The following is a 23,772-nucleotide window of genomic DNA, read 5'->3' as shown; positions in this document are numbered from 1 at the left end:
TCTCCACGTCTACGGATAAAGTCTCATTGCCACGTCATCAACCTCTCCTCTCTTTCTTCCTCAGATTTTCACTTTTTCTCTTCATCTTTTCCCTCTTTCACTCCATTTTCCCGCGTACCTAACACTAAAATTTCCTGCTGAATTCTGTCTCTTCCTACTTGTTTATGGCAATTAAGTTGCAGAATCATAGCTTCATACCTACAAGGTCTTCTTCTCTACATTGACATGTTATTTTTCCTCATTTTATTGTGTTTTTATGCATTTGGTGGTTGATGTCTTACTTATCACTCTCGGTGCAGCTAGGTTTTACAGAATTTAGTTATCCGCTGGTTTTTTAGTCGAGTTATGTGTTGGATACTAAGAAACTGGCGAAAATTGAATGCGCGATTCTATTTTTGGAATTAAAATCTGAGGCCGATGTTTTCCATTGCTGAATTGAATAATCGAGTTCTTCTGCTACGATTACATTGAGATTTTTGATTTTCCTTTGTTTATGGCAATTAAGTTGCAGAATCATAGCTTCATACCTACAAGGTCTTCTTCTCTACACTGACATGCTATTTTTCCTCATTTTCGTCACTATATTGTGTTTTTATGCATTTGGTGGTTGATTTCTTAATTATCACTCTCGGTGCAGCTAGGTTTTACGGAATTAGTTATCCGCTGGTTTTTTAGTTGAGTTATGTGTTGGATACTAAGAAACTGGCGAAAATTGAATTGGCGATTCTATTTTTGGAAATGAAATCTTAGACCGATGTTTTCCGTTGCTGAATTGAATAATCGAGTTCTTCTGCTACTATTACATTGAGGTTTTTGATTTTCCTTTTCAATTGTATATATCTTTTGTGCTATTTTTGAATTTCTGAAATCTGCTTGTTTTCTTTAGGTGAATTGTGATTATTCTTATTATTGTTATTACCTGTCTTTTCAATGCACGGTTTCTTTTTTCTTTTGTTTACTTTGGGGATAATTCGTTTAATCGTAGCTATTTTTTGTTAGTGGCTAATTTGGCGAGTTGAATGGCGTTATTGTTAATTTAAGTGTTTGGAGTGAGGTAAGGACTACTTCTTCATGATTGAGTTAACTGTCTGTCTTGATTGCTCTAGGATTGGAGTTTTAGCGCTATTGTCTTTGCTTATGGACGTTTTTTCTTTTGTTTGTTAAGGGGAAAAGAATGAAATAAGAGAGGAATTGAAAAACAGTTAGGGAATAAAAAATGATGTTACAATTACTTTATTTTGCACTTGGGCATGCTATACCTGTTTTGTGTTTTAAACTTTTGTGATTCTCTTAGAGTCATTATTTCTATTGGAACTCGGAAACATTCTTGAATGAACCTATATCACTAATTTTGTATTTTAAAATGCAGTGCTTCAAATCCATGCATCTCACGAAATTTGATTGGAAAGCATGTTTCCTACACAAGAGTTGCTCAATTGGATTACATATTGAGCTGTTGGGGTAATTCAAAGAAAAGATATCTTATGAGGCGTGCTAAGTTTGGAAATGACAACCATATTCTCACAGTAAATAGGAAATCGAAATTGGCCAGTCATAAAACAAGAAGGATGGGACCCTTCTTTTCATTTTCATCTGCAGATGATAGTGTATCTGTTAATGGAAGTCCCCAACCAAGTACCAGTTCTAATGTAGATGAAATGAGAATCAAACTCAGTCAGACATTGCAAGGTGAAGATGATGGGAGTAGACTTGTTCAATATTTACATGATGCAGCAAGGGTTTTTGAGTTGTCAATTAAAGAACAGGGATATCTTTCAAAATTATCCTGGTTTTCAACAGCCTGGGTCGGAGTAGACAGGAATGCATGGGTGAAAACACTGTCTTATCAGGTCTTTTCTCACTCTTAGATGTGTGGACATATTTCACCTTGCCTTTGCTACTTTATTTTTTCAATTGTGTGATATGCATGTATAAAGTTCTCAGGCATTCATCTTTCCTTTATCATATCTACAATGTAGGGTAGTGGGACAATTATTGTGTTTGCATGCAGCAATTTTTGTCGTGCAGTTTTGGAGGTTTTATACTCAAAGAATTGCTCATCTATTTTTGTCAGCTCCATTTCATTAATTTAGCAAATAGAACATTGGTGATATCTTATTATTAAAGTAGCTGCTAGATCTATAACTGCAAGTAATCTACCTTCAGTGGGTTAATTACACCTAAGATCCTCCAGTTATTTGTACTATAATTGGTTCTAATAATATCTTATAAGCTGTTCCTAATTTATTTAGAATTCTTCTCCCTCATAATTAGTTTGAATTTCTTTTTGTAATAGTTTTTATCTCACACTTTATTGCTGTTTTTTTTTCATGAAAATTTGGATAACAGTTGAATGGTTTTTACAGCTAACCGTTGTGTTGTTTGAGTGAATGTTTTTCGGCAGAAAATATCATTTAGGACATCTCATGTTTCATGAATTTCTCAGGCTTCTCTGTATTGTCTATTGCAAGCAGCATGTGAAATTTCATCCCGAGGTGAAGGAAGGGATAGGGATGTAAATACTTTTGTCCAAAAGAGGTATTGGATAATATATAATATATATTTTACTTTTCAAATTGTTCTACATTGATTTCCCTCAGGCTTTTAATACATATCAGATTCAGCTCATGTGGTTTAGTCACAATTTATAAACTGTCAATTTCATTAATTATATGTGAAGTACATAAATTAACTGTTTGAAAGTCTTCCTGAATAGATCATAGAATTTTACTAGTTCTCTCTCTCTCAAAAATTGTCTAGCAGAATCAATTTTGTACCAAGTATGAATTGTAATTGTTGAGAACTTATTCATTGTTTTTGTAGTGGATGTTGACTATCTGATTAACTTTCGGAGTTCCGGCTTGTATATTTGTTTCCGACGTGTATTTTTGTTTTGTTGAATGTAAATTCTATATGTTCTTGACATTTATGAATTCAAGATCTTTGGTTCTATGATTGTCTTTGATATCCCTTCCTGTTAACAGTTCTGATGTGATTCTTTTTTTGACATATCTGTATTATAATCTCTACCTGGTCTAACAACTTTTTGGTGCAGTTTATTTCGCCAATCTGCTCCCCTTGAGAGTTCAATTAGGGAAAAACTATCTGCCAAGCATCCTGAGGCTTGTGAATGGTTTTGGTCTGAGCAAGTTCCTTCTGTGGTGACATCATTTGTTGGTTATTTTGAAGGGGATATACGCTTCACTGCTGCCACTGCTGTGTAATTACCACTATCTGTTACTCGATATTTGATCCTTTGATTGTAAATCTAATAACAATTTCAATAACAATGTGTAAACAAAGTTTCTTTGATTTTCTTTTAGGTTGGGTAAAGGCATGTCCTCGGATTCAGACAATAGAAGCGATATTGCACTCCTGTTGCTTACACTGAGTTGTATTGCTGCAATTACTAAACTTGGTGCTGCAAAGGTTTCTTGCCCGCAATTGTTTTCCACGATCTCAGATATAACTGGCGGATTGATGGAAATGCTGGTTGATTTTGTTCCTATACGTCAAGCTTATCATTATATTAAGGATATTGGTTTGCAAAGAGAATTTTTGGTCCATTTTGGTCCCCGAGTTGCTGCTTGTAGAGTGAAAAATGATTGTTCAGAGGAGGTTGTTTTCTGGGTTAATCTTATACAGAAGCAACTGCAGCGAGCCATAGATAGGGAAAGAATATGGTCAAGACTAACAACATCTGAAAGTATTGAGGTTAGTGTTAAAGGTTTCGAAATGGAAATTACTCAAGTAGCATGTGCCTGGTAACTTTGAAAACTTAAGCTTTTTAAAGGCTAAATTTGCATCCTTATGGTCACAAGTAAGTCGTTTACCATGTCACAATAAATAAAGGCCCTACCTACGGGTTGTGGCTTGTTGGCAGCGCTTACTGAGTTTCTGAGAAGAGTCTCAGGTAAATAAAATAAGGGCACTCTCAATCTAAGGGCATTTGAATGTGGGTGCCGACAGTGTTGGGCTTCCCCACTCCCTTTGGGGATCCGACTTGACAAGGATGGGATGGAGACATGAGGACTTTTTTCGCCATTGCCTAGGATGGGAAGTTGTCTCCTGCTCCCAGGGTCCTTGTCGTAAATAAATATAATTACTTTGTGTATATGTTTTTTGCTTCTCTTTTTTGGAAAAAAACAATTCCTGGGATACAGTTCCTTAGTATGGAGACAGGGGGGAGGGGTGTGGGGTGGGGGTGGGGAGGAGCTATTGCCTGTGAGAAGCGGGGGAAGGAGTGGGGAGGCACTCCTCTCCGCTTGTTGGGCATCATAGCCTTCTTCACGGTGGCTTATCAATTGCAAGAAATAAATTAGAAGATCTTGTTGTAGGCAAGACCTTTAATCTTAAGGTATGTAAGGTCATGCATCCAAATTCAGTCTCATATAAGCATGTTGGAAACATATATTATATTTGGATTGGATATGAATTGTGTATTTGTTTAGATTTTGGAATCCAACAATCTACAGATAGATACTTGACCCCCAACAAAAGGTGTTTAGTAAGACCAAAACAAAAATCAGTTGTTCTGGTTTAGCCTCAGCCTTTAAAATAAGCTAAATTTTTTATGAGAAACTGAAAATATCCGCTCTCAAACCAAAAGCTAGGTTGTAGGTATTTTATAGATGAGAGGATTTTTTTTTTAGGAATAATCATTCATATGTAAAGATAAAGATTAAAAATTCCAAAACTAATTTAGAAATACAAGTGAAACATAATATACAAAATTTTGAAATGTTACATATAATTCTGAATACATTTTGTGTTTTTATAATTGATTATTTGTCAGAGAAATTATTTTTCACATAGTTGATAAATATGAATGCCCTTATTATTTTAGTTACATGTAATTTTCAACAGTTTTAACTTACAAAAAGTTTCACAATTGGTTATGAACCATCTGCTGTTGAACCAAATAGGGGTGAAGGATGCCTCAATGATAAAAGTATTTTTTTTAATAGAAAATTTACATTGGTTTAAGGATGAATACAATAAGGTAGAAATATGAAACTGATATGAAGGATAGTTTACCGTTCTCTGAAAATACATGTAAAATGTGTGACTTGCATGACACATTTTGAATCACCCTGCCCTCTAATATGAGTGTAGCCCTAATAATAGCTTGTTTAATACTTGGGTCTCAAATCTTATTAAAACTTTCCAAGATATACAAAGTTTGCTTCAGAATGTTTAAATGCAAAGGAAACTAGTTCAATTTGATATCACCTACATAATAGGACTTGTAGTAATTGTTGCCTGAACATCAAACTCAAAACTTCCATTATCTCCATACTTAGAAAGGAGGTGGTGTCATTAGACAAAAAATGACCACAGCTATGAAAACATGCATATCAAATTTCAAAACCTGTAAAACCTATTAAAATATTAAAATTAAATTGTTAAATACAACTATTACCATTTACCATCCAGAGGCTGTTATTAAAAGTTCATGCTTGTAACTGCAGATTCTGGAGAAGGATTTGGCTATATTTGGATTCTTTATTGCCTTGGGGAGAAGCACACAGGCCTATTTGTCTGCAAATGGCTTTGATGCTACAAATGATCCTATTGAAGGCCTTGTAAGGTAGCTTTTGACTATTTCTTAAAATTTTCTATATGACATTTTTTCCATTACCAACTCAAGAAAATGTACATTATTTTGCAGGTACCTTGTCGGGGGTAGTGTGTTGTACTATCCTCAACTTTCATCAATAAGCTCTTACCAATTGTATGTAGAGGTCAGCATTATCACATATTACTTTAGATAAACGTGCCTTGGTTAATTTAAGATAGTCAGAATATGCCTTCTTCTATAGGTAGTCTGTGAAGAGCTGGACTGGCTTCCTTTCTATCCAGGCAATACTGTCGCTGCAAAACAGATTCACGGTCATGGAAAGAAACGAGAAGGCCCTCCAAATGCTGAAGCTATCCCTCAAATCTTAGATGTGTGCTCTTATTGGATGCAGAGCTTCATTAAATATAGTAAATGGCTGGAGAATCCTTCCAATGTCAAGGCAGCAAGGTTCCTCTCCAGGGGGTAATTATACTTATTTATGATGAATAGTTATTGGACCAACGTCAGGTGACTCATTAATTTAATTAGTGTTCTCATATTTTTTGTTTATTTTTTGTTTAGGCACAATAAATTAGTGAAGTGCAAGGAAGAACTTGGGGTTTCACGGTAAGCCGTTTGATAGAATAATTTGATGCTTTGTTCCTCAAACTCGCAGTAATTATTCATGTAATTTGATTAAACTTGGTCTGAATTTTATAATGCTTGTGTGTACCCCCATATGAAATGAGAAGCTTTAAAAATTTGTGATATTTTTATTAAGCTCCATGGAAGTTGAAAACCCTTCTTGCGTATTCTCAAATTTCAGTATGCTATTTTTAATGTGATTCACTCTCATATCAGCTGTGTGCTATCATTTTTCCATTTAATTTAATGTTTTGGTGTAATGAATTAGTATTTGGTTTCTAGCAAACAGGTGAAATGATGCTTGCATTTCATTGTTCGATTAGGTGATTGGCATACATTATTATCTGTGACTGATAACATTTGATGAATTATTTCAGGAATATGACAGAAAGTAATAACAAAATTTGTACCCAGCGGATTGGATCTGAAATCCGTTCACCAATAGACAAAGAGATGGATTCCTTTGACAAGGTTTTTCTTCTCCTTCAACTGAAGTTCATTCCACTAAGTACATTTTTTCGCAGTTCATATTCAACTTGGTTGTTGAGTCTTCACTCGTATCTTTTTAACTGTAATCAGTTAACATATATATATATATATATATATATATATATATATATATTGTTATGTCTCTATTTTTTCTTTAATTTTCCTCAGTGGGTTTGTCAATCTTAACATAACAATCCTAGTTTTCATTAATCGTGGAATGATGAAGTGGACAAAATAGAAGTGATCAGGAGGGGTGGGGGTGGTGGAACTGTGGAAGAGTGGGTGCCGGTAGCGGTGTAGCCTGGGTTAAGTCAGTGAGCTCAAAAATATTTTTGTTTGTTGGGCTTTATCCTTTCAGCCGTTTTCTAATATAATGCGGAGGATGATAATAATAATCTTGAGGTTTATGGTTTAGATAAATCCAGCTCTCTTATTTCTAATTTGTTAAAGTCAGTTTTCATTCTTTAAATTTAAATGAACCTTTTTTTTTGTCAGTTTTTGTTTGTTTGAAGGCATGTGAACTGTAACTAGTTATTTTTTCAGGGTGAATGGTAAGAAACAGAGGATATTTGTGGTTGTGAACCTTGTGATAGTTGGAATTTTGTTTCTTCATTGATTAATATCAATAAAATGGTGTCAGCTTCCTCATATATTCTGTATATTGAATATGTTATTGAACGGGGAACCCACCTTATATGTCTGGTTTCTCTGTTATATTATATTTTTGGATCATTCTAGCAATATACTTGTGTTTTTATAAATATAAATTTATGTTCATTTTCATGGTTCACCTGGTGATTTTATACCATAAAGACTGGTTTCTTTTTGTTGTTCGGCTTTCTGATGAATGCTTCATGCTGAGGAATCAGAAATTAATCATATTTATGCACAGAGAGACGTCCATATTTTCCAAACTCTGGTGGCCAACTGTAGACAATTAATATAAAATTCATTTTTTTGCAAATTGAATATTGATATATATCACCATTTTCAAACATTTTTTTATTCTGTCTTGATGAATGTTCAAATTTGTTGGAATAAACAAGTAGTGGTTATTGCAACTATTGAAGTGGCATCTCAAACATATACCTTGGAAATATTTTTTGGCCCTAAGTCGTGTTATCAATGTTCTATTAAAAATAGAAAGAACATCAGGAGGATGACCTTGTTTAGTGAATGGGCATTACAGGAGTAATAATTGAGTTTGAATGAAGTTAGGTCTATCAATAGAATTACATTTGTGAGGCTATGGAAACATGTTGTTAGATGTGGAATTAGCTCAATATCTCCATCATTCGACGAATGTTTATGGGCCCCACAAGTGGTTACCGCACTTCCTTGGATATTTTATTTTTGATTTAGCCTTAAATTTTTTATGCATAAAGATGTCAATTGAGTGGTACCATATTAGTGTTCTATGTATCATATTCTAGAATTTATTGATTGCTGTATTAATTTCTTGTACGGATTTTGTCAGGCATTGGAGAGTGTTGAGGAAGCTGTGATAAGACTCGAAAAATTGCTTCAGGACTTGCATGTGTCAAGTTCTAATTCAGGAAAGGAGCAATTAAAAGCTGCTTGTTCTGATCTTGAGAAAATCAGGAAACTTAAAAAGGAGGCTGAATTTTTGGAGGCATCTTTCAGGGCAAAAGCTGATTCCCTTCAGCAGGTATTTCTTTTTTCCCAATATTCAATGGAACATGCAGTCGAGAGCATAAAAATAATAGACTGTGTTTTTCCATGTATTACTATATATGTATGTTTTTATGTATGTGTACATTCTTCAAATAGTTCTATTTTATGATTTGTCCCCCGGTTTTATCATTTGTAATCATGGTTGTGAAATGAGAATGCTTAATTACTGTGTCTGGTACATTATCACGGCACTTGCATCTGTGAGAGTGACAATATAAATGGATGCAAAAAATTCTATATGTTATTTCATGTCACATCATTCATAAAATCCAATGCCACATATAAACTTGCACTTTCTACAATTTATTTTCCAGCATGTTTCAGTGTGAACCTTGCTTTTTCATTGGCAAGCGTATTGGTTCCTTCCCCCAGCTTGAAAAAAAAATGTGCGGTATTACTTTCCTAGTCCTTTTTCTTTCAGTATGTGCTTCAGTTTTGTGTGCTTACTATGCAACTGTACTCATCTTTGTTGACATTTGTCATATGTATACTGTTGAATTGTATGACTCCAGCTCCTGTTTGTTATGATTTGAAAGAGTCAACTATCAGTTAGTATTTGATTTGATCTGTATGCTTGTTTTTAGGAAATCAGTTTAAGATTTTATGTATCAGTATTTGATTTTATGTAGCACTAATTACTTTCCATACTCAATAAAATCATCTTTTCAATCTCTCAATATCCATGTTATTTACTTTCCAATAACTACATATACATTCTCATATACTGATACTTCAGCACTGATATTACAGGGAGATGATGAAAATAGCTCTCAATCTTCTGCTAAGGAGCAACAAGTGTACTTCACAGGGAAACGAGGAAAGAATGCGAATACGAGAATTGGTGGGAGCAACGGGTATGAAACTTCTGCTGAGCTATGTGTGCCTGTAGTTTGATTTATTCACACTTAATCTCATTTCCTTGTCTTTCTTCCTCTTCATGTGAGTTGCCAGTAAATCTCGAGGATTATGGAATTCCTTTGTACGATTTCCATCGAAGAAGCCTCAGCCTGAGATAGTAGAGACAGACAGAAATGTATGCTTGCCTTCACAATGTGCCTACTGATGCTTCTAATCTTAATGCATCTTAAGATTTTCATTGTCAAATTCAAATATGTGATTTTAAATTTACATTTTCCTTTACATCAAAGCATTTGATTGTCACTACATTAAGAATAGGGATATAATAGCAAACTTGTCTGCACAAGTGCACATTATCTACTAAAAACACAACCCGGATAGAACTACCATAATATACTATGCCTGGTTGCCCAATTATTAGTTGAATTTCTGTATGTGGCTGGTGACTGACAAAGTCTTTTAGTAATAATAGTTAATACCTTGTTATATTTGTTGATGGATATGATGTAGCTACAGAGTTGATTTTGATACTTCTGTCTTTGGTAATAACATTCAATCAAAGAGGCTAAGATTTATTGCTAAATGACCTTAAAGTACATACTTATCACTGTAGTGTTTCTCTTTATGATATTGATTCATTTTTTTTAGGTTCAAAATGCAAGCTTGATATCAGAAAACTATTGGATGTGGAACATAAAAATTAGACATTCTCTTCTTTTCTTATTAAGTGTCAATTTTGTTACTGATAAATAATAGGCCTGATGATGACCATTAAAATTCAATTAATTGTATTATCATCTTTGGTGCTGCTTTAGAAGTTCTTTAGAGTGATAGTGGTTTCTACTCCACTTTCAATCTCTCCCTTTAGGAAAGTAGGGTTCTTAATCTTTTTCCTGCTAGTAGGCTATGATGGGAGAGAAACTGACCGGTAGGGCAATTAGTTCAACTATATTAGTTGCAGCTAATGTTAATATACAGGCAATATAGGAGTGAACCAAATTAAAAATGGCTAAAACCTATAGATGCTAGTCCATTGGATAAAATTGGGTAACAGTTATTTAGTTTTCTGAATAGCAGAACTAACCAGTGACCACACTCAGTCAACTGTCTTATTATTAGTGTTTCACTGATGCTATGCTCTTAAAAAAATTGTTTGCTGTTTGGTTGTGTTTGATAGGCCTGGGCTTGTTGTTGTTTCTTAGTCAATGGGATGGCAAATATGATCTAGACATGTAACGCGTGTCATGATTTTGCATGCATGTTCCCAGGAGTTGAATGATAGTGCAGATCACTGTAATGAAAATTCTTATTGATTTGGTAAATGCAGGATGATAAGCAAATTGATCAACCTATTTTCACTGAAAGTGTTGCAGAGTCAGAAACAACTGACATTCTTCGTTTCGAACTTCTAAGGAATGAGTTAATGGAACTAGAGAAACGAGTCCATAGAAGTACCGATCAATCTGAAAATGAAGAGGTATATCTCATGCTTAACACATCATATTTCACTTTGCTATATATGTTTCCTTTGCATGTAAGAAATTTCACCAAACATGATCGGATAATTATGGGAATAAGAATTTTATGATGCATAAATTGCACTGAGAACTTGATGAGAATAACAAATTTGACACATCAAAGTGTAACCAGTAATACCAACCAAACAAACAGTAGAACAACGAACAGAAAAAGACTACTATGCAAGAACCTAGTCTCGGGGACATTCCCATCCAACCTAAAGCTTAGAGACCCAAAATACAACTTTACTTATGCCCATCCTTCATCCCTCCTTTCACTCTCTTATATATAACTGCTCAAATCCCATTATGCATAACAGAAATGCCTCTACGTAGAATGAACTTGCCACAACCTAGGTCCATGAGACAAAATATCCAGTAATGCACCGTTGTTCCCATCACCCACCCGTTCTCTATCAACCGTTCTCTATCAATTAGTTCTCAGCGTCGTTAGCGAACTTGGTAATCATGCAACATAATTTTCTTCTTTGTGCATTTAATTATCTTTCTACCATGTTTCTTGCTATTTTTCTTTCATCAAATTACTTTCTTATCCATAATAAGGTTCATTTGTACCACCACTTCATTACTTATTAGTTTCATCTGCTTGTTATTGGCAATGAATCATCAGATCTGGTCACAGTCTCGGCTTTGAGCCTGCTTTTTCAGTAACTTACTCATGTCTGTGGTTTCCCCCCTTCAAAATATAATAGATCTTTCACTCAAACTTAAATATGAGGTCTCTTTATTCAGCTTACTATCTCGGTGCAATTTTATCAATTTAAAGTGCACCTTTTTCAGGATACTAAGGATCGTGAGGCCAATACAAATTTCTATGATGATGTGGGAAATGCTCAACTGGTCCAAGTTCAAAAGAAAGAAAACATCATACAGAAATCGTTTGACAAATTTAAGGAAACTAGTACGGTATGTATTTTCATTAGTAAGTACTAGAACTGTGAAAGTTGCTTAAAGCCTATTCTAGCATGAAATATCAGAGTTCAGGTTTCTGTGATTTGCTATAGGAATCTCTCTTTATGGTTTTTGTGGCATATATTTTGAGTGCCACAGTACTTGTGATGGATGAAACAAGGTATTCGGTAATTTAAATATGAAATTAATTCTTTCTTGATAATATCTTATCCTATCAAAATACTAAAGGTTTGTTTATAAAACACGAGGCTAAACTCTACCCCTTCCCCTGACACCATTTTCTCCTTTTGTCTGCATCTTATTGGTATGTGCATTCACATATCTCGCTCTTGATTTGTTTAACTGTTGATATAAGCATCATACATTTGGATCTTCTTCAAGTTTATGTTTGAAAGCTTGAATTTCTTTCTTTTCTTCCGACTCCTTAATATTTTATTATGTTTAAAAAGATATGTTACCGAACATTTGCAGGATGTCTTACAAGGAACTCAGCTTCTAGCTATTGATGTTGGTGCTGCAATGGGGTTGCTTAGGAGGTCATTGATTGGAGATGAGTTAACAGAGAAAGAGAAAAAGGCTCTTCAGAGAACAATGACCGACTTGGCATCAGTTATTCCTATTGGCTTTTTAATGCTTCTTCCAGTAAGTCTAAACATTTTCATATTTTTTCTCAATTCTCATTTTCTTTCGTTAAGCCCAAAAAATGCTTCACAGTATCTCACATCGTTGACATGGTTTAATCATGACTACATTCTGTCCCTGGTTACTCCATCATGTTTGGTAATACTTCTTGGAGGCTTAATACATCTGTTGCCCCCTGTACTTGGCACAAAACTTCAACTGTCCCCCTAAACTTTTAAAAGTTCCAAATGACCCCATAATCTTGTCTAATTGCATTCAATAACCCCCTATTCCTGTTCAGTTACATTCAATGACCCCCTATTCTTGTCCAATTGCATTCAATAACCTCAAAATTTTAACTGCCCCATGATTCAAAAGTTCCTAATGATTTGTCTATTTGGCATTTTCTTTTTGACACGTTGCGAGCATTTTGACATGTACGTGGCGGAGCCTGTCTCCCATTTTTTGCATCCAACAAATTCTATTGAGAAATATGGGGTTATTGAATGCAATTGGACAAGAACAGGTCATTTGGAACTTTTGAAAGTTTAGGGGGGCAGTTGAAATTTTGGGCCAAGTCAGGGGGCAACAACAGATGTATTATAGGCCATTTCTTGGAACATGTAGGCCTTGGAGAAATTTATGAAGTTGCCCCCTGATTGATTTTGTTGTACTGATTTGTGGTACCCTTTAAAAACGAAAGGAAATAAACTGATACACCTTTAGCGAGGAGTTTGCTATATGCATAAGGCAAAACATGTCAGAAAAAAAAGGAAAGAACACATGATGTGCATGTCTGAAGCGCTTTGTAAAGTTCATGCTTTTTGCTAAAAGTTTACGAAGAATGCTTCACTAAAATCAATAGAAATATCTAAACAATTACTTTGAATTAGCACATAGTACTGTTTTTTTTTTTTTTTATAATACATAATACTGTTACTAGCATATGTTTATAGGGTAACAAATTGTATTAATTTGCCTCCTTTCTGTGCCTGATGTATTCCTAAATCACCAGAAAATGTCCCAAATGCACAATTTAGCTTGGCTAGTTAAGAGTGCATTAGTAAAGAAGTTGTAAGGTTCTATTGAAGCTTATGCTCTGCCTTGTTCTCTGATATTATAGTTAATTCTAAGTTTCTCCTAGTCGCAACTCATTGGCGCTCCGATAACAAGTTTATACAACAAGAACAAGAACAAACCCTTAGTCCCGAAATGATTCGGGGTCGGCTAACATGAACATGTATTAATATTTGGATTGCTGAAAATTATTATCGCTTGATTATTCCCTTAGAAAGGTGGGTCATGAGAATCGGGCTAATTCCAATTGTACAATCGCGGACCATAAAAATTGCTTTAGATAAACATCATCAAAATGGTTTCAGGATATACATTTCAATTAAGTGTATGTGTTACGTTGTAAAGTTATAGCATACATGCTGTACTGAATTAGAAGCTTTTGCATTCCACAGGTTACTGCAGTTGGGCATGCTGCAATGTTAGCTGCTATTCAGCGATACGTGCCATCTTTGGTCTGTCCGATACCTCCGTTTTTAAATCCGTTTGCAGATGCAAAATCTCTAACGATTAAATCAATGTTCTATTTTGCAGATACCTTCCACTTACGGACCAGAAAGGTTGGCGCTGTTGAGGCAGCTTGAAAAAGTGAAGGAAATGGAAACTAGCGATACTGAAGCCGATGAAAATGAGGAGTCAGCCTAGTTGAAAATACCCCCAGATTATATACAGACCTGAAAATATGACACTGCACTTTCTGAGTCGAAGCAAGGACCTCGTAGCTTGTGGTTAGGTTACTTCACTTGGTTCTGAATCCCATTGAAAGCAAATGTGCATAAATAATTTCATTCCATACATCTGGTATTCCAGGCAGGCACCAGTGGCTGCAGTCCTGCGGGGCAGGTATCGGAGTGCCTGGTTCACGGTGTACTGAAGGGTGTCCATCAGACCTGAACTCGGTCAGATATGTGATGTTTAAGTATTCAACATTCCTCTTCTTGTCTTCCAACCTCATTTGGTTTATTATATTGGAAATCAATTCATTGTTTTCTGGGTCGGGTTCCAATCTCGAGTGGTTTCTCTCTGGTTGTGTATTCAAATCGCATCGACCCCCATCGTTCCATGTGCCATTCCTGCAATTCCATGTGTGAAATTGAATATTACCATAGAATCTATTCACCTTTCCCTCCCACCCCCTTTTTTTGAATGGAAAAAGGTGCCAAATACACTAATCTCTCTATTTTGTCGTTACTAACAGGGACTTCAAAACCGGATATAAAAACCTTTGAACTTTGCTATCTATTAACATAACATAAAAGTTTAGGGTCGACCACAACAGACGTCGGTAACTCACAATCCACGTTTCCCATTATAATTTCTATTTCGATTTTACCCTATATGCTACATTTTCCAATGGCCACTTTTGAAATCTGTAACTTTCTTCTCTCTAGTTTCCTCTCCTCCCCTAGTAGGGGTAAAATCGGAATAGAAATTATAATGGGTGATATGGGTTACGAGTTATCAGTTAGTGAAGTTGCGTGGTGAATGGTTTTGAAGTTCAGGACCTATTATGTTTTTTTTTTTTTTTTGAAAGGACCTATTATGTTAGTAGTGCCAAAGTTGGGCCACGAGTGTATTTTACCCGTTGAAAATACTTGCCTGTAATGTACCGGGGAGAAGCTACGAAAGAAAATGTGACTTCTTTCAGTTAAATTGTTTACAGCCCATGACTTCCATGTTTGTAAAGATTTTTGAAATGCATCCATCAAATTCATTGACATGTTAACTTTTCCTCCATCCTCAAAGTAGCAGCCCCTGTAAACACAAAAATGCAGCTCATTATTAGTAATTAAGATCGAAAACTCCCGAGTTTGAGGATCTGCACAAGGACAGAGAAAAAGTTAGATACAATTTGAATGTTTTATCTTCATTCCACCAGTGTCCGCCGCTGAAAACCAAAACATCAGCCCCAGCCCACTTCTTAGAAAACCAGTGCAACTGATCGACTTTAACCGTCATTTTAACGTCTGAAGATGGCGGGGGATGGCCAACGACGACGAGGAAAGGTGCCCTGTAGTATTCGACAGTGAGGTTGTATGTGCTGAAACGCATAGAGAGGAAGCCTTTGTGTTTAGTTATGGGGTTTCCATGCTCTTCATGTATTGTTGACTTGTTGGAAACTCCTTGGGCTATTAAGCACAAGAAGGATTCCCACTGGTTTCTTACTATTGAGTCTCCGGCGAACACTATTCGTCCGTTCCTGCTTCGCTCGAGGAGGTCGCTGGCGTTGAATCTGAAAGTACGTTTACAAGTAAAGACGGTGAAATTTCAGATCATTAACTCTTAGAAGGAAAATATGATAAAAACATCAACTTAAGTACAGTTATAGTGTCAGCTATAAAATACAATACTTCTACATAATACTGGGACTAGTAGAATTGAATTTCTATGCATTACTTACGTTGAATAGAATTCTGATAAATAAAAGTTGGATAGAAAATCATGTCATCATAAATATGGGCTAAAATAAAGCTTTTTTTTTTTTTATAGTGAAATGGATCGATAGACCCTTGGGCTGTAGGGTTAGTTTACCACAAAATGAATTATTGGCACAATTTAGCCCTTTAATTTTTGACTAAGGATGAAAATAGCTTTTGAAAATGGCAAAAATTGATAAATTGATAAATTACTCCAAAAGCAATCAGTTTTGATATCTAAAAATTCATGGAATTTGGATTAATTTGTTAAATTTTGCAAACTTCAGGATTGAATTGATACCTAAATTTCGATTATGTCCGCCAACTTCACATGTCATTTTGACCCTTAATTCAATTTTGGACCTTTGTGGTGGGACCCTTCCCGAATCCTCGCTCAGCGGGAACGCGTAGTGCACTGGGCCGTCCATAGTTAAATTGTCCAAAACGACATGTGTCATTGTAAAAAATGCATGTATAAAAAAAAGATACCAATCTACATATTTTTTTTTAGGTTTAATACATCATTTGCCCCTCAACTTGTTCAAATTGTCTCGGTAGCCTCATGAACTTGCATAAAATGTTAAGTTAGCCCCTTGAACTTGCGTAAAATGTAATCAATTAATCACTCGGTTGCAAAAAGTGAGCTGCATAGTAAAGATATGTTGAATGCACCTTAAAAAAGTATGCGGTTCAAATATTAGAGAATACAAGTTTTAAAGGTGAGCAAGTAAGAATTTTATTTTTAATCTATTCTGTGAATTATGTAATAACATTTTAAGACGTGTGCAATGCATGTTCTGTATGCAGCTTACTTTTTTGCAACCGAATGATTAGTTGATTACATTTTACGCAAGTTCAAAGAGCTATCGAGACACTTTGAAAGTTTATAGGACCAATCAAGATTTTTGGAAAGTTCAGGGGACAAATGATATATTATGCCTTTTTTTTATAAAGATAACAATAAAAATTATTTTTGTACTATTTACAAACTTAACCATTTTAGATGCAATCTGCTAATAAATCGTTTAATGACAGTTCCATCTATCACTTTATTGTAAAAAACCAGATTGGCTCGCTCGGCCATAAGTACCTCCATATTCGGCTTAGACTCGTTAACATGAGCTTGTATCATACAGTTTCAAACCTACGAGATATTGAAGTGCTAAGCTATTTAGGTCAATTGGTGCTTTTATAATTTTGGTTTTTAAGTATATGCTATTAAAAAAAAAAATGCAATCACATGTAATCCAACCGAGCGGAGTTTTAACGTATTCATAGTCGAGCTCGAACTCAAAATTATGTTCACGAGCTTTGTCACGAGCAGCTCATTAGTTCTATTGAACTTCACTCGCCAACAACCCAATTTATATTAATTTGAAATATTTTTAACACAATACTACGTAGTTTTAAAACTTATAAAACTAAAGTTTTGAACAAAACTTGCTGATGTGTTTATGAATCTATAACCGAGTTTTCGAGTTGAATTTCATCGTGTTCAAATTCGATTCATTTATAAATCGAAACAAATACAATCAAGTTTTTATCGAGCCAAACACGGACTAGCTCTCATGAAAGAAAGAAAAAAGAATCAAACCTTGGTATATCACAGCCATAGGGTTGCCATTTCCAGTTAAGATACTCCAAGTTATTCCTCCCACAATTCCGGCACCGGAATCCGGGATCAAGAAACGGACAACTCTCATCATACGACTGAATCTTAGAACTCTCTTCTCGAACCCATCTTCCATTAGAATAATCACAATGCTGCTCCTCCCCCTGAGATGTTATCTTTGACAATAAACCCCCAAATCTTGAAAGTTGCTGAGGATCAAAAGGAGATATGAAATTCAATACAAAGATTGAAGAAATAATTGCGATTAGAAAAACAAGTTGTTTCTTGATTTTAATTGGAAAATGAAAAAGAAAAGATTGATCATCATGGTTCTGGGTTTGAAGATGATGATGATCCATGAATTAAGGAACAGAAAAGAATGATTTAATTAGAATCCTGAAGAATAGTTAATGGTTGTTAATTAATTATTATTAATTGTTTTTATTTTGTCTTTAAGCTGTCTTTTGCGTTGACAACTATGACTTTTTCTTGTGTTCTTCAAATTTATATATTGCTTACTTGATTTGATTATCACTTTCAAAATAATAATCTTTTACCATTTTCTATGTTTAAAAGAAAAAGAAAATATCATCATGAGCTATTAAATTATAGGTTGTTTTGGCTGATTGATTGATGAGTGTCAAAGATTGTTAAGACATGATTGGGAAGAGGTTAGGTTGATTCATGTTCTCCGCTAAGGTAACCGTGCCGCGGACTGGATGGCAAATTACGCAGAAAGTTTACCCCTGGGTCTTCACGAGTGTGAGGTGCTTATTTTCTGATATTTGTGATACTTGTCTTCCTAGGATAACTAATATCACTTAGCTTGTTCTTTTGTTGTGTTCTGGGGTTTCGTCCCCTCCATTAAGATAAAAAAAAATTATAGGGCTAATTACTAATTTAGCTCATTTGAAGGGGTTCATTAACATATTTGACTCACTTTACTTCCATCTCACCAAATTAGACACTTTCATCTACTTTGGACAAGAATACCCTTATTCCAATTCACCTTCTTCCTCAAACTCTTAACGTCTTCTTCGTCATCCCAAACCGATGAAAAGACGGTGGTTTATAGGGAGAAGAGATTATGTTTCGTTCAACCTTTGAAAAATTAGTGTCTGCGGAAGAGGATTAGGATGGAAAGCTCAAAAAATGAGAAAGAAAAAAAATCTAACAATTGAACTGCTGCAATGTCGCATTTGTGACGAGATGGGACAACTGCTGTCTCATTTGTGACGAAATGCGACAAATTTCGTCATAGATGCGACAACAATGGAGGAAAACAGAGGAAATTGAAACGATATCGTTACAGATGAAGAAACAGGCAAGACAAGCGAGAAAAACAGGCGTATAAGCTAAAAACATACCATTTCTACGGGAAATTGAACATAATACTTCAGTAATCTCAAAAATCGCTAACGATTGGTATCAGAAATTGAAAAAGATGAACCGAAGAAGAAGAAGAAGAAGAAGAAGCGGGAGCAGGAACAGATGAATTGATCGAATAGAACTAAGGATAATTTTATCCAAAATGGATAAAAATGTCTAATTTGGTGAGATGGAAGCAAAGTGGATTAGATATGTAAATGGACCCCTTTAGTTGGACTAGATTTGTAAGTTACCCTAAATTATATTCTAGTAGAAGTGACAAGAATACATACGACCCGATTATACGATACGAAATCGACACGTAATTTTAGTGTTTGACTTTAGATTAGCAGGTAATGTGTTATTTTTGGATTGATACGAAACTAACACGCGAATTGTTGGGTTGGGTTAGGATTGATATGCTAACCCAAAAACGACACGAATATTTAAAATTATTGTTATATTCTCTCGTGTTTTTATATGTCACTTTATTAATAAAAATAAAAAAATATAATTATTATTTACAAATATAATTTGAACATCCTAAATTGTTATAAACACATTATATGACACCCTGACTTGATATTAGCGGACTTTTCGATAGTTAGTGTTAATATACTGATGTAAAAATGACACAAAGTATTTAAAAGGGTAAAGTACAAAAAAAAAACCCTGTGGTTTCCGACTTTTGCAAACAAGGTCCCGTGTTTTAAAAGCGTACAAACGGGGGTCTGTGGTACCAGCCGTTAACAAAGAAGGTATTTTTTATGGATGCCGTTAAGTTGGGCTGACCTATCACTTTGATTGAAAATTGCACCAAGGGCAATTATCATGCTTGGAAAATTTTACTTGACAAATTTAGTTCAGTGCACAGAAAATTGAGAAAGAATTTTCCCAAGCATCAATAGCAATCCAACAAAGCCTACCAACTCAATACTTAGAACCATTATAAATACTTAAAGACATACCACAATGAACTTCAATTCTGGAAATTTTGAACCAGAGGCTGTATGGACCAAAAAAGAAGAGGAAAAGCGAATTTGGGGGATGGAATTTCTCAAGCCTTTTATACCACAATTGGGATGCGAAAGGATGAAATTGCCCTTGGTGCAATTTTCAGTCAAAGTGCCAGGTCAACCCAACTTAACGGCATCCATAAAAAAATCTCTTCTTTGTTAATGGCTAGTACCACAGACCCCCGTTTGTACGCTTTTAAAACACGGGACTTTGTTTGCAAAAGTCGGAAACCATAGGGTTTTTTTTGTACTTTACCCTATTTAAAAATAGTATCATATCTTCTTTATATATATACATAACATAATTACATGTGATCCAAAAATACGACACGAAATCGACACTAATCCGAATAGGTTAACACGATTATGACACGAAAGATTTTGGGTTGGATTTGAGTTTACTCTTTTTAATAAAAACTTAAAATGACACGACACGAATACGATAATTGTCATATATATGTTTTATCATATTAAATGTATATATGTGAATAGAGGTAAATTACAGTGATATCCATTCAACTTTACATAGTTGGTGACTAGGTTTTAAAACCCAACGATAAAAATTACTCAATTTTACATTATACTAAACTTCAGATAGCTTTCAAAAATCGATGATGTTTTAAGCAATTTTAATTTTTCATTTTTTTTATCTTAAGATAATTTAGATATTGTTTGGTTAGAAGAGAGAAAGTTAATATTTAGACAAACAAAGATAAAAAAAAAATAGTGATTTTGGCAAAATAAAAAAATATGGTTTAATGGCAAATGTAATTTTAAACAATTTTAATTTATTGAATATTTTCATTTTGAGGCGTTAGTTAAAATTTAGTGATTATAATATTAAAAAGTGTAAAATTAGATGATTTTTATGTTAAATTTTAAAAGTCATATGCCGTGAAATTGATTAAAGTTCAAGTCAAATAGTCATGAGTGTAATTTACCCTTTATATTGGTTACTTGATTATCACTATAATTTTTCATTTTATATTTAATTATCGGCTTATACATCATTTTTCTCTTAACTTCTCACTCCCTAAATATTCAAAGCATCTCAGTAGTCCTTCAATTTGTATAAAATGTTCAATTAGATTCTTGAATTTGTGTAAAATATGATCAATTAATAACTCGGTTGGCAAAAAGTAAACTACGCGCCTTAGAATGTTATTACATAATTCACATAATAGATTAAAAATGAAATTCTTACTTGCTATATTATAAAACTTGTCTTATCTATTATTGGAACCATATACTCCAACCTTAGTTGCTTTAATTTTTTTAACATGTATGTAATACATCTTTTATATATATATATATATATATATATATATGGAAGAGTTCTCAATGGTGAGTCTCCATCCATAGAGACTATTATATTCTGAATAAATGACCTGCTATAGGAGGTTACCAACAGATTATCAGGTTACCTAAAAGCATAATTCTCTTTCCATAATAAAATCAAAATCATAATATTTCTCTCTCATATTAATTGTCACCGTTTTTTTTGTAAAACATAATAAAAAAACTAAAAATAAAATTAAATCCTATTTTTTTTTTTTTTTTTAAATTTTCGTTATTGTTACATGCTTCCAATTTTGAATTGGATCAAAATCACTATGAATTACATTAAAGTTAAAAAAAACCATATAATAAAGTAAACAAAAAAATTAAGCAGTTCATGATTTTTTTTATGAAATAAGCAGTTCATGATTAAATAAGTTTTTACTAATTTACATTTGTAATATAATATAATTTTGACTTGTAATTGCGACTTAATTTTCTATCGTGCTTTTTTATATATTTTGTGGTTGGTACTTTATTATAGTGTAAATTATACCAATTGCCACTAAGCTTTATTTTTTTTTACTGAATTTCATAAATTTAATATAAAAGTCACTCAAATTTACACCTTTTAGTATTTATGGCCACTAAATTTTAAATAATTTATCAAAATGACCCTTAACAAACTCAAAATAAAAATATTCAAGCATTAAAGTTGTTCGGAACGACATTTACCATAAAACTACAATTTTTATTTTCCAAAGTCCCAATTTTTGGAGATTTCTCTCTCTAAAAATTCCCTCTTTTTCCTAACCAAACAACACCTAAATGGTCTGAAAATGAAAATTTTCAAAAATTAAAGTTGTTTATAATATTATTAATGCTTAGAATTTTTTATTTTTAGACCATTAATGGCCGTGTTGAGACATTGAGTAGCTACAATTATTAAAAAGTGTAAAGTTCAAAAATTTTACATGAAAATAACATTTTTCGTGAAACTAAGTGATTTTGATTTTGTAATATCATAACTTTATGTAAATTGAGCTTATATTATTATGTTACGTTACAATACATCACGTTAAGTTACATAACATTATGTTACGCTGCGTCATGCCACGTTAGGTCATGTCAAGTTACGTTACGTTACGTTACGTTACGTTACGTTACGTTACGTTACGTTACGTTATGTTACGTTACGTTACGTTACGTTACGCTACGCTACGTTACGTTACGTTACATCATATCACGTTACGTTAAGTTACTTCACGTTACGTCATGTTACGTTACGTTACTTCACGTTACTTCACATTGTGTTACGTTACGTCACGTCACGTCATGTTACGTTACTTCACATTACTTCACATTATGTTACGTTACGTTACGTTACATCACGTTACGTTACGTTACGTTACGTCACGTCACGTTACGTCACGTCACGTTACGTTACGCTACGTCACGTCACGTCACGTCACGTTACGTTATGTTACGTTACGTTACGTCACGTCACGTCACGTCACGTCACGTTACGTTACGTTACGTTACGTCACGTCATGTTACGTCACGTTACGTTACGTTATGTTTCATTATGTCACATTCTGTTACGTCACATCATATCACGTTATGTTATGTTACATTACACTAAGTTACGTTATGTTCGGTTGGAGATCGTAAGCTCAATGACGGGTTATAAATAAATAAAACTTTAAAGAAATAAAAAAAAAGCAAAGGATTTTAAATTGAGCTTACAATCCTTAGGATTTATAAATTGAGATTACAATCCTAAGGATTTATAAATTGAGCTTATAATTATTACGTTATGTCACATTTATGTTTATGTTACATTACATTATGTTACGTTAAGTCACGTCATGTTACGTTACGTTATTCGAAGTTACGTTACATTACGTTACGCTATTCTAAGTTATGTTACATTATATTACGTTACATAACATTACATTACGTTACTTTCCATTACGTTACGTTACATTACTTTATATTTTATTACGTTACGTCACACCATGCCACATCATGTTAAGTTATGTTATATTACGTTACATTACACTAAGTTACGTTATGTTCGGTTGGGGATCGTAAGCTTAATGACTGTTTATAAATAAATGACAGCTTAAAGAAAAAAAAAGCTAAGGATTTTAAATTGAGCTTACAATCATGAGGATTTATAGATTGAACTTACAATCATGAGGATTTATAGATTGAGCTTACAATCATGAGGATTTATAAATGTTTCAGTTCAGTAACGTTTCAGTTGAGTTATGTTTAAGTTCGGTAATGTTTCAGTTCATTAATATTTCAGTTGTGTTATGTTTCAGTTTAGTAATGTTTCAGTTTAGTAATGTTTCAGTTGAGTTATGTTTCAGTATAGTAATATTTCAGTTCAATAATGTTTCAGTTGAGTTATGTTTCAGTTCAGTAATGTTTCAGTTCAGTTATATTTCAGTTCAGCAATATTTCAGTTTAGTGATGTTTTAGTTGAGTAATGTTTCAGTTTAGTAATATTTCAGTTTAGTATTGTTTCATTTAAGTGATGTTTCAGTTCATTGATGTTTCGGTTTAGTAATGTTTCAGTTCAGTAATGTTTCAGTTGAGTGATGTTTCAGTTTAGTAACGTTTTAGTTTAGTAATGTTTCAGCTCAGTAATGTTTGAGCTTAGTAATGTTTGAGTTTAGTA

General features: G+C 33.8%; 2 protein-coding genes across 5 annotated transcripts; one reads left to right on the top strand and one right to left on the bottom strand.

Annotated features, from left to right (window-relative positions):
• On the top strand, positions 1–14,383 carry LOC136208291 (uncharacterized). Of its 4 annotated transcripts, none has more exons than XR_010677043.1 (19): positions 1–205; positions 1,370–1,850; positions 2,447–2,538; positions 3,056–3,220; positions 3,324–3,714; positions 5,472–5,590; positions 5,672–5,744; positions 5,823–6,043; positions 6,143–6,187; positions 6,583–6,676; positions 8,172–8,363; positions 9,140–9,243; positions 9,341–9,422; positions 10,575–10,724; positions 11,566–11,691; positions 12,169–12,339; positions 13,788–13,847; positions 13,927–14,120; positions 14,203–14,383. XR_010677043.1 is itself a non-coding variant. In XM_065999104.1 (19 exons), the coding sequence occupies exons 2-19, from the start codon at positions 494–496 to the stop codon at positions 14,035–14,037; spliced, it is 2,718 nt and encodes a 905-aa protein (XP_065855176.1). In that variant the 5' UTR covers positions 2–205; positions 300–493; the 3' UTR covers positions 14,038–14,383. The 4 variants fall into 4 exon arrangements, 3 of the variants coding, with proteins under 3 accessions (XP_065855175.1, XP_065855176.1, XP_065855177.1); XM_065999104.1 differs by adding an exon at positions 300–534 and having other exon boundaries at positions 2–205; positions 13,927–14,383; XM_065999105.1 differs by adding an exon at positions 1,000–1,054 and having other exon boundaries at positions 3–205; positions 13,927–14,383.
• Positions 14,132–17,780, bottom strand: LOC136208198 (protein trichome birefringence-like 8). Its single transcript, XM_065999000.1, has 4 exons — positions 17,404–17,780; positions 15,242–15,625; positions 14,992–15,147; positions 14,132–14,465 (listed from the first exon to the last, which is right to left on the bottom strand). Exons 1-4 carry the CDS (start codon positions 17,778–17,780, stop codon positions 14,132–14,134), a joined length of 1,251 nt encoding a protein of 416 aa, XP_065855072.1.
• Positions 17,781–23,772: the final 5,992 nt, after the last annotated feature.

This window comes from Euphorbia lathyris, chromosome 10, assembly GCF_963576675.1.
Source record: "Euphorbia lathyris chromosome 10, ddEupLath1.1, whole genome shotgun sequence".
Lineage (NCBI taxonomy): Eukaryota > Viridiplantae > Streptophyta > Magnoliopsida > Malpighiales > Euphorbiaceae > Euphorbia > Euphorbia lathyris.
This window is presented reverse-complemented; position numbering and strand designations above follow the sequence as displayed.

Bases quoted from the DNA above. Each gene is read 5' to 3' on its own strand.
- LOC136208291 (XM_065999103.1), top strand. From the start codon at position 165: ATGGCAATTAAGTTGCAGAATCATAGCTTCATACCTACAAG. The intron at 5,591-5,671 runs GTAGCTTTTGAC...ATTATTTTGCAG, and splicing joins CCTATTGAAGGCCTTGTAAG to GTACCTTGTCGGGGGTAGTG. The intron at 5,745-5,822 runs GTCAGCATTATC...CTTCTTCTATAG, and splicing joins CTTACCAATTGTATGTAGAG to GTAGTCTGTGAAGAGCTGGA.
- LOC136208198 (XM_065999000.1), bottom strand. From the start codon at position 17,780: ATGGATCATCATCATCTTCAAACCCAGAACCATGATGATCAATCTTTT. The intron at 15,626-17,403 runs GTTTGATTCTTT...ACGTACTTTCAG, and splicing joins TATGGCTGTGATATACCAAG to ATTCAACGCCAGCGACCTCC. The intron at 14,466-14,991 runs GCAAGTATTTTC...ATGGAATTGCAG, and splicing joins TTCTCCCCGGTACATTACAG to GAATGGCACATGGAACGATG.